The sequence below is a fragment of the Cnephaeus nilssonii genome (assembly GCF_951640355.1).
Source record: "Cnephaeus nilssonii genome assembly, chromosome: 2".
In the NCBI taxonomy this organism is placed as follows: domain Eukaryota; kingdom Metazoa; phylum Chordata; class Mammalia; order Chiroptera; family Vespertilionidae; genus Cnephaeus; species Cnephaeus nilssonii.
The window spans coordinates 81,035,840-81,048,661 of record NC_137073.1 but is presented as its reverse complement, the minus strand read 5'-3'; the positions used below and the strand labels follow the sequence as shown (position 1 = coordinate 81,048,661).

Below are 12,822 nucleotides of genomic sequence, written 5' to 3'. Positions count from 1 at the left end.
CCACTCCCTTGTTGAGTTCTCCTGTCTCCGAAGTGATTCCTCTAATACTAAGTTTTCCTGGTTTGCCATCTAGGAAAAACTCTGGGGTTATTGCTGTTAGCTCTGATAAACTCAGGTGTTCTTTCTTGCACAGTCTAATTTCTTAGTGTAAGAAACAGTCTTCGGCCCTGGCCGGTTTGGCTCAGTGGATAGAGCGTTGGCCTGCAGACTCAAGGGTCCCAGGTTTGATTCCGGTCAAGGGCATGTACCTTGGTTGCGGGCACATCCCCAGTAGGGGGTGTGCAGGAGGCAGCAGATCGATGTTTCTCTCTCATTGATGTTTCTAACTCTCTATCCCTCTCCCTTCCTCTCTGTAAAAAATCAATAAAATATATATTTTTTAAATAAAATAAAAAATAAATAAAATATATTGAAAAAAAGAAAGAAAGAAAAGAAACAGTCTTTGCAAACCTATTTCCGGGCTTTTGCCTCCACCCACTGAGTTGGAAAGTTATCCTCTCTCCAAAGTTACCAAGGATGACCCAATCGGCAGCCTTTAAAGGCCCTTGTCTACCTTTTTGATTTCTGTAACTTCTTGCTTCTTGTTACTCCTCTCTTTGTTCACAGCCCTGAGGTTAGCAATCAAATTCCTTCCTTCCCAGAACCTCCTGAGTTCCTGTAGGTCTTTCCCCCTTCACAAATATCTTCATTCTATTTCTTCCACCTAAAAGGTATGCCTTACTTGCCTATGCTTCTCAAAAACCATTCTTAAAGGCCCTACTCAAATGGCCACTCACTTATGAAATCTTCTAGATCGTCCAAACCAAAGTGGTCTTTCCATCCTCTGAACAGAAGAGTAGACTTGGGCATGAGGGAATAATTTCAATAAGCTTTTTCTTGTATCTGTAATGTTTAATGTAACTATTATACAAAGTGAAAAAATTTGGATTATAAAATATTTTATACCAAAGGATGCAAATTTTTATTTTAAAATTTATATTTAGGGGGAAAGTACTAGAAAATGTTGTCAATTGTTATCTCTAGGTGATAAATTTATGAGTGATTATTAAATACTTTTCTATACTTTTATGGAGCTTTTTCTTTTTAAAAAACTGTATTTTTATTGACTTCAGAGAGGAAAGAAGAGGGAAAGAGAGATCGAAACATCAGTGATGAGAGAGAATCATTGATTGGGCTGCCTCCTGCATGCCCCACACTGGGAATTGAGCTCGAATGTGGCCTGACCAGGAATCAAACCGTGACCTCCTGGTTCATAGGTCCATACTCAACCACTGAGCCACACCAGCTGGGCTGAAGCTTTCTCTTATTTTTCCATAGAACATGGATTATTGTAGAAATCAGAGGACAATGTTTAAAGAGACATAGGTGTAAATATATAAAGGCACAATGATGACCTCTTACTGGCTCTTTGTTGGTGAGGTTTCCTGACATAAGTGCTACTGTACCTCTTTCGATTAAGTGTCCTCATTCAGCTCCTCTGTGCTTCCTCTCCCAGGAGCACATCCCAGCCCCCTCCACTGTTACCCAGTCTCCTCCACCTGTCAAGGCAACAGCCCGAGTACAAAGTACTGATCCCAGTGGATCCCAGGGAACTTGCAAGTCCAGCAGAAGCAGTCCTGCCCTTATGTTTCCAAACTTCCTCCAATTCTCAAGCTTCACAGCTTGGCAGGCAGCCAGACTGCTCTTAATTTAAATAAAAGGGCTGGATTGAACTTGGAGAAAGCAAGATTCCCAGCAACTTGGCCTTGTTTCCTTGTGATGTTAAAAACAAATTTTAGTTTTACTAAAATTTTGGATCCTACAGTGCTATTATTCCTCGTCTTATGCCGTGAATCTGGATTTAATCCCTTCTTTTTTCTTTCCTAATAAATGTGACTCCAGTGTCCAATAAGAATCCCTTTACACCCCATCCTCACACGCTTTTATGGGACAGCTTTTTAAATAGCCATTTTATGCCCTCCTATATTGTACTGTTTGTTTGGGTAGGGCTTGTTTTTTGTTTGTATGTTTTTTATAAATGTTTGCTCTAAAATAACACCTGATTTACAAAATTCAAATATCCACCATTAATTAATAGGGTTCTCCGAAAAACTTAAGTCATTATTATCACAACTGTGTTGTGATGAAGATACAGAATTTTTATGGGAATCAGAGTAATCACAGTATATCATGCAGACTTCATTTGCCCACGGCCCTCGCCCTCCCCCGTATGTATTTTGATTTTGAGGAGATAGCAGGTTGGCCTTTCAAGCGGTCAGTAATACTTGGTCCCCAAGCTTATCATGATTTGTTGACCTGATTGGTCATGGTCATTGGTATCAACCAAAGAACGCCTCCGGGTCTTCTCTCGGTAACCTCTTGCCATCCTGCAAAGCCCAGAGTTGGCTCTGAGAACCATTGCAGTTCTTAGCAAGCAGAACTGTGGAAAGTGTACCACGCCCTGGGAAACCAGCAATAGGAAGGATCCAGTGTACACCTGGAGTCTCCTGAATACCAGATGGTGGCAATGGAATATTTTATGGGACAGTCATCTGCATTCTATTTGGTGGGCTTCTATCAAAGTGTCAGAACCGGCCACTTATCTATAATAGACTCTCTCTGTTTGCTATCTCCGTGTGTTTTTTCTCTAGTTTTTTATATTTTTCATAGTAAATAGAATATCTTAACTGTTTAACTAGTTTGTTAAATGTTATCTAAAGGTTCTGTTTCTAGTGGAAAACGGAGAAGTCTCATTATCAGACGTATCTTTTACTTCTCCAACTGGTCTCTTAAATAACTGGAAGTGCTTGAGATGAACACTTTTCCAGTCAGCTCTAAGAGCCCTTGAAGGATATCTGTAAGGTCACCAAATGTAGTTTCAAAATCCAGCAGCTAATCATAGGGTTGAAAATACGGGAGCTTTTAACTAGGGCCATTTCTTTTTATAAGGCAATTTCATCGTGGGAAATTTTCCTAAGAAGTCATAGATTGTGGATTCAAAGGCAATTATATTGTTAAACTAGAACTATCTTCCTCCTCTTTTGCATTCAGAGAAATTGCTAAGCTTTTTTTTTTTCCCAGTGAAGAAGAAATGGCAATCAAGTATCGCTGTAGAAAGGAATACCAAGAAAATCAAGATAAAGTGTAGCTATTACATTTAATGCGTAATGCCCTAAAGAAGCAGCTAGAGCTTACATCCAGTAATAGACCAGACACAGAAACATGAAGAAAATTGGTTAAACATGAAAAACAACGACCTGGCAGAGAACGGGTGCTGTGAAGCTAAATATTCCAGTGCTTTCCAAATAGCATCCTAAGCCAAATTCCTGCTGTAATGTGTTGCGAAGGGAGAATAGGAAATGTCCTCTCCCGACAGGACTCACCAGTGGATTAACCTCTGCTTTAGCTCTCCTAATCTACCACCCAAAAACTGATTCTTCTTACACTTCAGCCTTTTCCGAGTTCCATTTTGCCTGATTTAAAGGACAAAGGAAGGAAATAGGATTGATTTCCAACCTGCTTCTTGAATATTTACAAGGCCAGACCTTGTAAGTCTGGAATCCCAAACAGCTAGAAGCATTTTTTCTTCCTTTGTCTTCTTACAGCCCTCCTTTGTGTTTCTCTTAGAGTCCTAATAATCTGCCTTGTTAATTCCCCATTTCTTTATCTTACCTTGTAACAGGAACTGTTCTATTCAGCTGTGTCTTTGTCCTCTGCTTCAAACCTGTTACATTTAATTAGTACTGTTCGGAATGGGTACCTCTTGGGATCTAACCCGTAGTTCTTAGCCTATCTGCTTCCATTCCTCTATCCCCCTGACACATACTACTACCCAGGGGGCCTTTTTTTTCTCCTGCTCTCCTCCCTCCCCTTAAATAAAGATCTATCCTTCTAGCCTCACCAATGGGAACTTTGCTTCAGGTTTCCAGAAGGCCACTTCTAGTCAAGGGAAGATTCCTGCCACTGTTCTTGTTTTTATCCCCCTGACTACCAGCACCAATCTTTCACTCTCTCTCCTTTGTGTTGTCAAAGGTATCCTTTTTCCACCCACAGTCTCCCCACCCTCATAGAAAACAAAGGGTGTACTGTTGGGAAGGAGCTTGCCAGCAGGCTGTAGAAGGAAGATTTCAAAGTCCACTTTCAAAGCAGGCCCCTGAGCCTGTTAGGTGCCGGCTCATCATTCCCTGTCCTTGGGTGGATGCTCTCTGCCCGATGCCTGTTACTCAGTGTAGGAAGGAGCCGACTCTGGCTGCACTCCCCAGAGTCCATCATCATGAGAAGGAGGAAGAGAGGGAGGGAGGTTTGGAAGGCAGTGGGAGCTTGTATGTGTTGCTTCAGAGATGCCCGAGGTAGCAGGAGACCCAATCTGTTTCCCATTTTTATAGTACTGGAGGCCCCGTGCATGAAAATTCATGCACTGGAGGGGGGGTGTCCCTCAGCCTGGCCTGCCCCCTCTCACAGTCTGGGAGCCCTCAGGGGCGGGAGGTGACCTGGTGATCAGAGGAAGGCGACGCCCCCATCACACCTCTGCTGCTGCCACTGCTGGCAGTGCAAGCCTCAGCCGGCCCTGGGTAGCTGAGCAGCCGCCATCCGAGGCTTGCCTGCTCCTTGGGCTGGCCCTGGGCGGCTGTGGGGCTGAGGGGACTGGGGGACTCCAGAGGCAGGTGCGTGGCTCCCCAGGGGGGCTGAGGGGACTGGGCACCACCATCTTATGGCTGTGGGTGCCACCATCTTTGAGAGCATGGCAGTCGATTAGCATATTCCTTCCTTATTGGCTGTGGGTGCCGTCATCTTTGTGACGGTCAATTAGCATATTCCCTCTTTTTAGATAGGATTCTCATTACTCATAGATTGTGGACATCCTTCATTCAGGTGGTTATGAATGCTGTTAAAGTATCACCTCAAATAAAAGGTTCATATTCTTAGATAAAATGAGTGCCTTGTCTCTCCTACCTAATATTCTTACTGAATTATATATTACTAGTGGCCTGGTGCACGAAATTCGTGCACCGGGGTATGTCCTTCAGCCCGGCCTGCACCTTCTCCAATCTGGGACCCCTCGGGGATCGGCCTAAACCAGTCGGACATCCCTCTCGCAATCCGGAACCGCTGGCTTCTAACTGCTCACCTGCCTGCCGGCCTGCTCGTCCCCAACTGACCCCCCCACCAGCCTTCTTGCCCCCAACTGCCCCCCACCCGCTGGCCTGTGCATCCCCAACTGCACGCCCCGTCATCCTTGTCGCCCCCAACTGCCCCCCACAGCCGGCCTGCTCACCCCCAACTGCCCTCCCCTCCTGGCCTGATCGCCCCTAACCGCCTCTGCCTTGGCCCCGCCACCATGGCTTTGTCCGGAAGGACATCTGGAAGATCTTCCGGAAGGTCTCCCGGTCTATTTAACATACTACCCTTTTATTAGTATAGATAGAGGCCTGGTGCATGGGTGGGAGCCAGCTGGTCTGCCCTGAAGGGGGTCCAGGATCAGGGTGGAGGTCCTCTTGGAGGGGCCTGGGGCAGTTTGCAGGCCAGCCACGCCCCCATTGGGGTGGGGGTCCCTACTGGGGGCGGTGCTGGCCTGGGCAAGGGGCTGATGGCCATTTGCAGGCTGGCCATGCCCCCATCGGGTGAGGTTCCCCGCTGGAGGGTGTGGCCGGCCTGGGCAAGGGGCTGATGGCCATTTGCAGCCAAGCCCCCAGCTTTGTCTGGAAGGACGTCCGGAAGGTCTCTGGAAGGTCTCCCGGTCTAATTAGCATATTACTGTTTTATTAGTATAGATAGTTCTTACTAATAGTGGAGATGAAGTGTGTTGTGCTTTTTTTTTTTTTTTTTTCATGTGTAGTAGGACAAAGAACTAATTTTAAGGAAATACCAAACCAGGACTGCATTTGTTTCCCTGAAATTTACATGAGAAACTGAACTTAGGGCAGAGTCAGAGGGAAGGAAATGAAAAGGGAGGGATAGATGACAACTAAGGTTTACTGTGCTACATGCCAGGTGTTAAAGTAGGGAGTAGGCAATGTACTGAAATCATCTCCTCTGATTCCCCATAAACCGTGTGAGGTAGGCATCTCCCATTCTACAGGTAAGGAAACCAAGGCCCGAGGTCACATAGCTGAGGATGAAGCCAAGAGTCAAACCTGGGCCTGACTCCAAAACTCCTGACCTGGCTTTAGAAAACACCCCTGTTCGAGAGGACTTGCCAGAGATACCCTAACAGGATGAAAAACCAGAGAGGTGACTGATGGTGACTCCCCTTCATGGAATAGGTAATAGGCGCTCTTACTGTACGCAGATCCTCCCGAAGGATTTTTTTTTAGCATAAAAAATGTTAGTGATTGTCTTAGAGCTTCTCTTCCTGCTTTCCTCGCAGTTGAAGTTTGCAAAGACTTCTTCCACCTGTGGCATGTGTCTCCCAGACCATGTTCTCTCACCCAGAGGGCCCGGTACCTTCCAAAAATGCAAAAATTCACTTATCTTTTCCTTCCTTCCTTCCTTCCTTCCTTCCTTCCTTCCTTCCTTCCTTCCTTCCTTCCTTCCTTCCTTCCTTCCTTCCTTTTATAAGAAAGTTAAGATCCTGTTACCAAGACAACTCTTAAACTCTTCTCCAAACTTTATTGCTAAGGAAATGAAACTATTAAAAGGCCATTGCTCCGTAATTCAGGAAATTGAATCAACTTGTTTGGAGCCCTGAGCAGGGAGGACTAGAGCTGCACTGAGCCCATATTGTGAGACTAAACAGTGCCCTGCTCTGCAGTGACTTGACCATGCAGAGGAGGCACGAGCTGCTCGTCCCAGCACCATGCAGCTCGCTCAGAGCTATTTTCACCACCTAAACTACAGTTCTCCATGCACAATGAGAATACTTTGTAAGATATCAACAGTTGGGGTCATTTCTTTTTTACTTTATTTAGATTTTCACAAAAGTTCCTGTATTTGTACAATGAAATATATCTCTTTAATAAATAAAAGATTCTTAGATCATGAGCATTAAAAATTTCTGCAGGTAAATATTAAAATTATTGAGGTTGGGTAATAGTCACATGATGGTTCATGATACTGTTTTCTCTGCTGTTGGTATATATTTTAAATTTTTCTGTAATAAAAGGATTAAAATACTTTTATTAGACTGCAGATAAATCTAACTCATATTTTCTAACTTCTTCCGATACTGCTAATCCAGAGGTTATAGTCTTTCCTTGCCTCTCTTCCCCTCCCAAACTTAAAACTAGTCAAATTTAGACACATCAGGCAATGGATGGAAGGGAGGGGGGGAGGTAAAGTACTGTTAGGCTCCAGAGCTCTGATCTGCTACTTCTTGAAATAATAAATTCTAGGACAATCACTCACATTTTAGGTTCTAGATTGATAGCCACATGGACTATTGAGCACTTGAAATGTGGCTAGTGCCGCTGAAGAATTGAATCGAAATGTGCTGTAAATGTAAAAAACACACTATATTTTGAGGACTTAAAACAAAAACATCTCAGTAATTTTTTATATTGATACTAGAGGCCTGGTGCATGAAATTCATGCATGGGTAGGGTCACTAGGCCTGGCCAGCGATCAGGGCCGATCGGGGCCTTCTGGCTGCCGGCCGGGTCCTCCCTTCCCCAGCTGCCGACTGGGGCCTTCCTTCATTCCGCGCCGCCCCCTGGTGGTCAGCGCACATCATAGCGAGCGACCAAACTCCCGGTCGAACTCCCTAGGGGACACTTTGCATATTAGCCTTTTATATATATAGATATGTGGAAATAATATTGTAGATATACTGGTTTAAATAAAATATTTTACTAAAATTAATTTCACCTATATTTTTAACTTTTTAAAATGTGATCATTGGCCTGTATGGTTCAGTGGTTGAGCATCAAACCACGCAACAAGAGGTTGCTGATTCGATTCCTGGTCAGGGCACACGTCAGAGGTTGCAACTTGATCTCCAGTAGGAGTTGTGCAGGAGGCAGCTGATCTGTGTTTTTATCTCTTCCTTCTCCCTCCCCCTTCCTCTCTCTCTAAAAAAATTAATAAGATGTCATTATTAGAAAATTTAAAGGTATATATGTGCCTCACATTGTATTTCCATTAGATAGTATTGCCTTTGAGTTTATGAGAAGATAACTTTATATGACTGATTATTTATTCCTGATTAGGCCCCAAGACTGTAAAGTTAGATGTTAGCCTGTAAATGATTAAAAAGCTGATGGTTTCTGTTTATAATCAAAAGATAACCCCAAAAGTTTCCATTTTATGGCACTCTAGGATATTAAATAGTTTTTTATCTAGTTGGTAGATTTCATTCATCCATATTTTATTTTCTTTAATGGTTTGAGTAGACTTATCTCTCATGGTTGTACCAAGCAGAATCATTGTTATAAGTCAAAAGTTAGATTACTTTTGTCTCTGGAAATTGTTTTAGCTATTCTTTTTTAATTAATTAATTTATTATTATTGTCTAACTATTCTTGTATTCAAAAAGACTCTTGGTCCTATTGATCAAATGATATAATGGATATAAATTTAAGAGTGTTTACTCTGTGAACTGTTGTTTAATGTGTCTATTTAGAATTATGCTTCAGTGAATTGTCTTGCCTTGCTTCCCTAAAAGGACAGTTAGAAGGAAGTGAAAATATTGAATAACATGGATATTGAGTTACAGTTCTTTTCTTTCACTTGACCTGCTCATGTGTTTATGTACATAAAGACATAGGAAATGTAATATTTTATGAATTTAAAAAAAATTTAATTGATTTGAGAGAGAGAAATACCAATTTGTTCTTCTACTTATTTATGCATTCATTGGTTGATTCTTGTATTTGCTCTGACTGGGGCTCAAACCCGCAAACATGGTATATCAGGATGACTCTTGAATGAACTGAGCTACACGGCCAGGGCAGAAATGTGATATATTTTAAAATTGCAGATCTAGTTCCCAGAAACACCTTTACAAAGGTCCCGTTCCCAGTGCTGGGCCCACAGAAATGTCTTACCCTGCACCGTGGGACATGAGCTATTCCTACCCCCTCCTTGTCCACAAGGAATAGGGGTTATTTATGAGCCCCTCATGAAAACAGAGCAGAAGCCAGTTGGCAGGAGCTGTGTCACCATTTCCAGGTACACAGAACCTCTGCTTGTGGCCTTCTTGAATACTTGCCTTTGCTAACCCTTTTGAAATTGCATTTGAGGGGCTGTAATAAATAGGAACCTGTTCTACATTCCATCCGGCAATTTTTAAAATGTTTTATTTATTGATTTTTAAAGAGACAGAGAAAGACAAAGAGAGAGATGTGAATTTATTGTTCCAGTTATTTATGCATTCATTGATTGCTTTCTTTTGTGTGCCCTGACCAGTGATCGAACCCACGACCTTGGTGCATCAGGACAATGCTCTAACCAACTGAGCCACCCGCCTGGCTATTTTTTGTTTGTCTGCCTGTTCACATTGTCAGTTTACTGCTGAGAATCAAAGGAGACAAGACAGTAATAAAGGGAAGTGTAGAAGACCAGAGGTCTGCGCTCCAGATCTCTTAGCTACCAAAATAAATAAATACAGCAGAGCTGCCGCCCAGACAGGGTAGAGCTAAAAGTCCCCTTTTTTTCTCACTCCTACCCCTTTCTCTTTTGTATCTAGAGGTTTGGGAAATTACTATGACCGTGACTTGTTAGGCATGATGTTTTATTTTATTAGGTTGGAATGAGATACAGAAACCTAATCCTGAAACCCGGGGGATCTCTGGACGGCATGGACATGCTCCAGAATTTCTTGAAACGTGAGCCAAACCAAAAAGCGTTCCTAATGAGCAGAGGCCTGCACGCGCCGTAAACTGGGCCCTCTGGTAGCAGTCCATGTCTGGAGGACAAGTTGACATCGCCTTGTGTGCTACTGGCCTGGAAACTGAAGGGAGTTTTGCAAATGAAAATGTAGATTTCTATTGATTGCCTTTTGTTTCTTGATTTGAAGAATTATACAGGTGTAAATGGAATTATAAATACGGTGACCTACGAAAAGACCATTCAAAAATAATTGTACTATAACATTTCATAAAAATAGATTTGATTTCTTTTTTTATAAAAGTTTCATATGAATGTAATTTGATTTTTTTACTCTTCTAACCTAAATAATGTAAGAGGGCTCAGAATTATTAAATTGAATCACATGCATTATATAATTTGATCCTACTTATATCTTGCAGTTCTTTACTTGGGATTTCTGGACATAAGTGAATCACCACATTCCTCTGGTGAACATTTTCTTGGAGCCCCGCATCCACTTTGACTCTTTGTCTCACAGCCAAGGGTGACCTCTTTGCCTGCATACCTCAGGGCCAGGGGAACATGCCTCAGTAATGCATTTATCTTTGTATTTCAGGCCTCGTGATTCCAACTTCCTGCCACACTTAAATGATGTTCCTCCATTTGGGTTTGTCTTTCCTGTCCAAAGTCCAGTCAGAGAATACCAAAGAGTTATGAACTCTAGCCTCGTGTAGATTGCAAGTTTTTATACCTCGTTTAAAGGATTTGGGGATCTTGTATGAGAGTTCATTTTCACTTCGGGGTACAAGATTGGCAGTCTTTTGGCACCGTAGCCCGTGAAAACACTGAAGCAAGGAAACATTTCCCTTGTCACGTTTCTAATAAGTGGTGGGGACGCTGCCTCATTTACTGCCCACCTCACCCAAAGTGGCTGGCCCACCTGCCCCAAGTGGCTCTTTAGAGATGGGAGCTGACGCAGAAGAGGTCAGGAACCGCAGAAGAAGAGCGGCTTCTGGGCAGAGCGTCTTCGCACAGCTCTCCCAGGTGGCAGGTGCGTGCTTACACTCAGCCACTTACTGAGGGAGGGGCCTCTTCAGGAGTCCGTTTTGTCTGGTGATTTTTATTTTTTTTCAGAGACCCTTGGGATCTCTTTAAACTACACGGGGGCCTAAATTCCAGTTCTGTAGCAGACCAGTACACTCTCAGAGCTTATTTTTCCTCTAGGAGTCTACTCCATAAGAAAAACACAACAGGGTAATAAAACTTTTTAAAGGAAAAAAGCAAACTTTGAATGTACTCTACCTAAATCTTCCAGGTGCTCCCACTGTGTGCCTGAGGCATGACTTCGCTGGCCAGCCACAAAATTAGAACCTTTTTATTGTCTAGTCAAAATGGACTTTGTGATAAGTAAAAAAAAATATATATATATTATGCTGCATAATAAAATTATAGACAGCAGGAAAAGTCGACAGCTTTAGAGACACAGAAGAAAAATCCGAGGTTATTACTGCCAAGCAAATACCTTAAACATCCACATGAAATCCTCCCCTCCCTTTGGAGACAATTGCCTGGCCCTTTTCACTCCCACACTCGGCCAATGTCACCACCTCTCGTCCCCAAAGCTGTTTTTTATGTTCTTAGCAACCTGTGGTACTTTTCTATATTTTTTCCCCCCAGACTGTTCTGTTTTCCAGTTTCAGACAAAAACTCTCTTCAGCTTTTTCTATTGCCCAGTGTGTCTCCCTAACAATAACTTTATCATAACTTTTAAATCTCAACGTACTTCACATGGAAAAACTAATACTTGGTGTGAAAAAAAGCTGCACACAATAAAGTTGCATTTATTATCTACAAGAATGAGCTCACATTTCTTTCTTACATTCACGTGAAAACTGAAGTGCATAGAAGAAATAAAGCTACGGTGTTCTTTTCACTTAAGGTACACATCTATTACTTAAAATCTGCCCAAGAACAGCAACAAAAACACTCACACACAAATATATATATTCTCTGGCATAATTTAAAACTAGGGACTTAATTGTTAAAGCTTTTTTTTGAATGCGACTACCATCTGCTTGTTCTTTTTTTCCAGATCTGAGCATAAAGTGTCGACAAAGCACTCTGAATGGTGGGTAACTATAAAAATTGTGCTGGCACAACCTATACTTAAGGTTTGTGGACTGAGCCACACATAAAGTCTCTCTTGCCCTAGCCAGTTTGGCTCAGTGGATCGAGTGTTGGCCCAGAGTGTGGACTAAAGGGTCCCAGGTTCGATTCCAGTCAAGGGCACATACCTCCGTTGTAGGCTCAATCCCTGGCCTTGGTCACGGCGCATGTGGGAGGCAACCAATAAATGTGACTCTCTCTCGTCAACATTTCTGTCTCTCTGTCTCTCCCCCTCCCTTCCTCTCTAAAAATCAATGGAAAAATATACTCGGGCAAGGATTAACAACAACAAAAAGACACTTGAACCCTGGCCCAGTTAAGCATCTTCCCATGCACCGAGAGGTCACAGGTTCAATTCCAGGTCAGGGCACATGCCCAGGTCGCGGACTCCATTCCCAATTAGGAGGCGTGCTGGAGGCAGTCCATCGATGTTTCTCTCTTCCTCTCTTTAAAATCAATAAAAACATATATTTTAAAAATAGACACTTGGTGTCTCTGTTGACATCTTTGTGGCTAAGATGAGGATATACCTGGATAATCATTAGCCAGGTGAATTTCTAGCTATTGAAATCACTTAAGAGAGTTGAATAATGATTCACATTTCAAGTTTTGGGAAATTTCTAGTCCTTTGGGTGAAGACACAAGAAATTCCATAGACAGTATTATTAAATTTACAGATAACAGAGCAGGAATGGTTAAATATAACATTATTAAGATTTAAATTATTTTAGTGCTGAGACCAATTTGAGATGAAGTAGGACACATTTGATTGCCAAAGTAAAAGGAGGGTAAACCTGACTTGATAGTGGCACTCAGAAAAAGACCTGGCAGTTTTATTTGACCAAATTCCTATATAAGCCCGCAATACAGCACATGTGGGCAGGGTAACAGGAGGAGAGAATGAAAACCTCTAAGAGTGTATGATGGAAGGGT

At 42.6% G+C, this 12,822-nt stretch overlaps 1 protein-coding gene across 2 annotated transcripts in view; it reads left to right on the top strand.

Annotated features, from left to right (window-relative positions):
* NLN (neurolysin) overlaps nt 1-10,144 on the top strand; it is an 83,815-nt gene extending 73,671 nt beyond the window's left edge. For both annotated transcript variants that reach the window (XM_079797080.1, XM_079797079.1), the window contains exon 14: nt 9,659-10,144. In XM_079797080.1, coding sequence (XP_079653206.1) covers nt 9,659-9,793 — 135 coding nt within the window. In that variant the 3' untranslated portion in view covers nt 9,794-10,144. The remainder of the gene's footprint in view (nt 1-9,658) is intronic.
* The last annotated feature ends 2,678 nt before the right edge of the window (nt 10,145-12,822 follow it).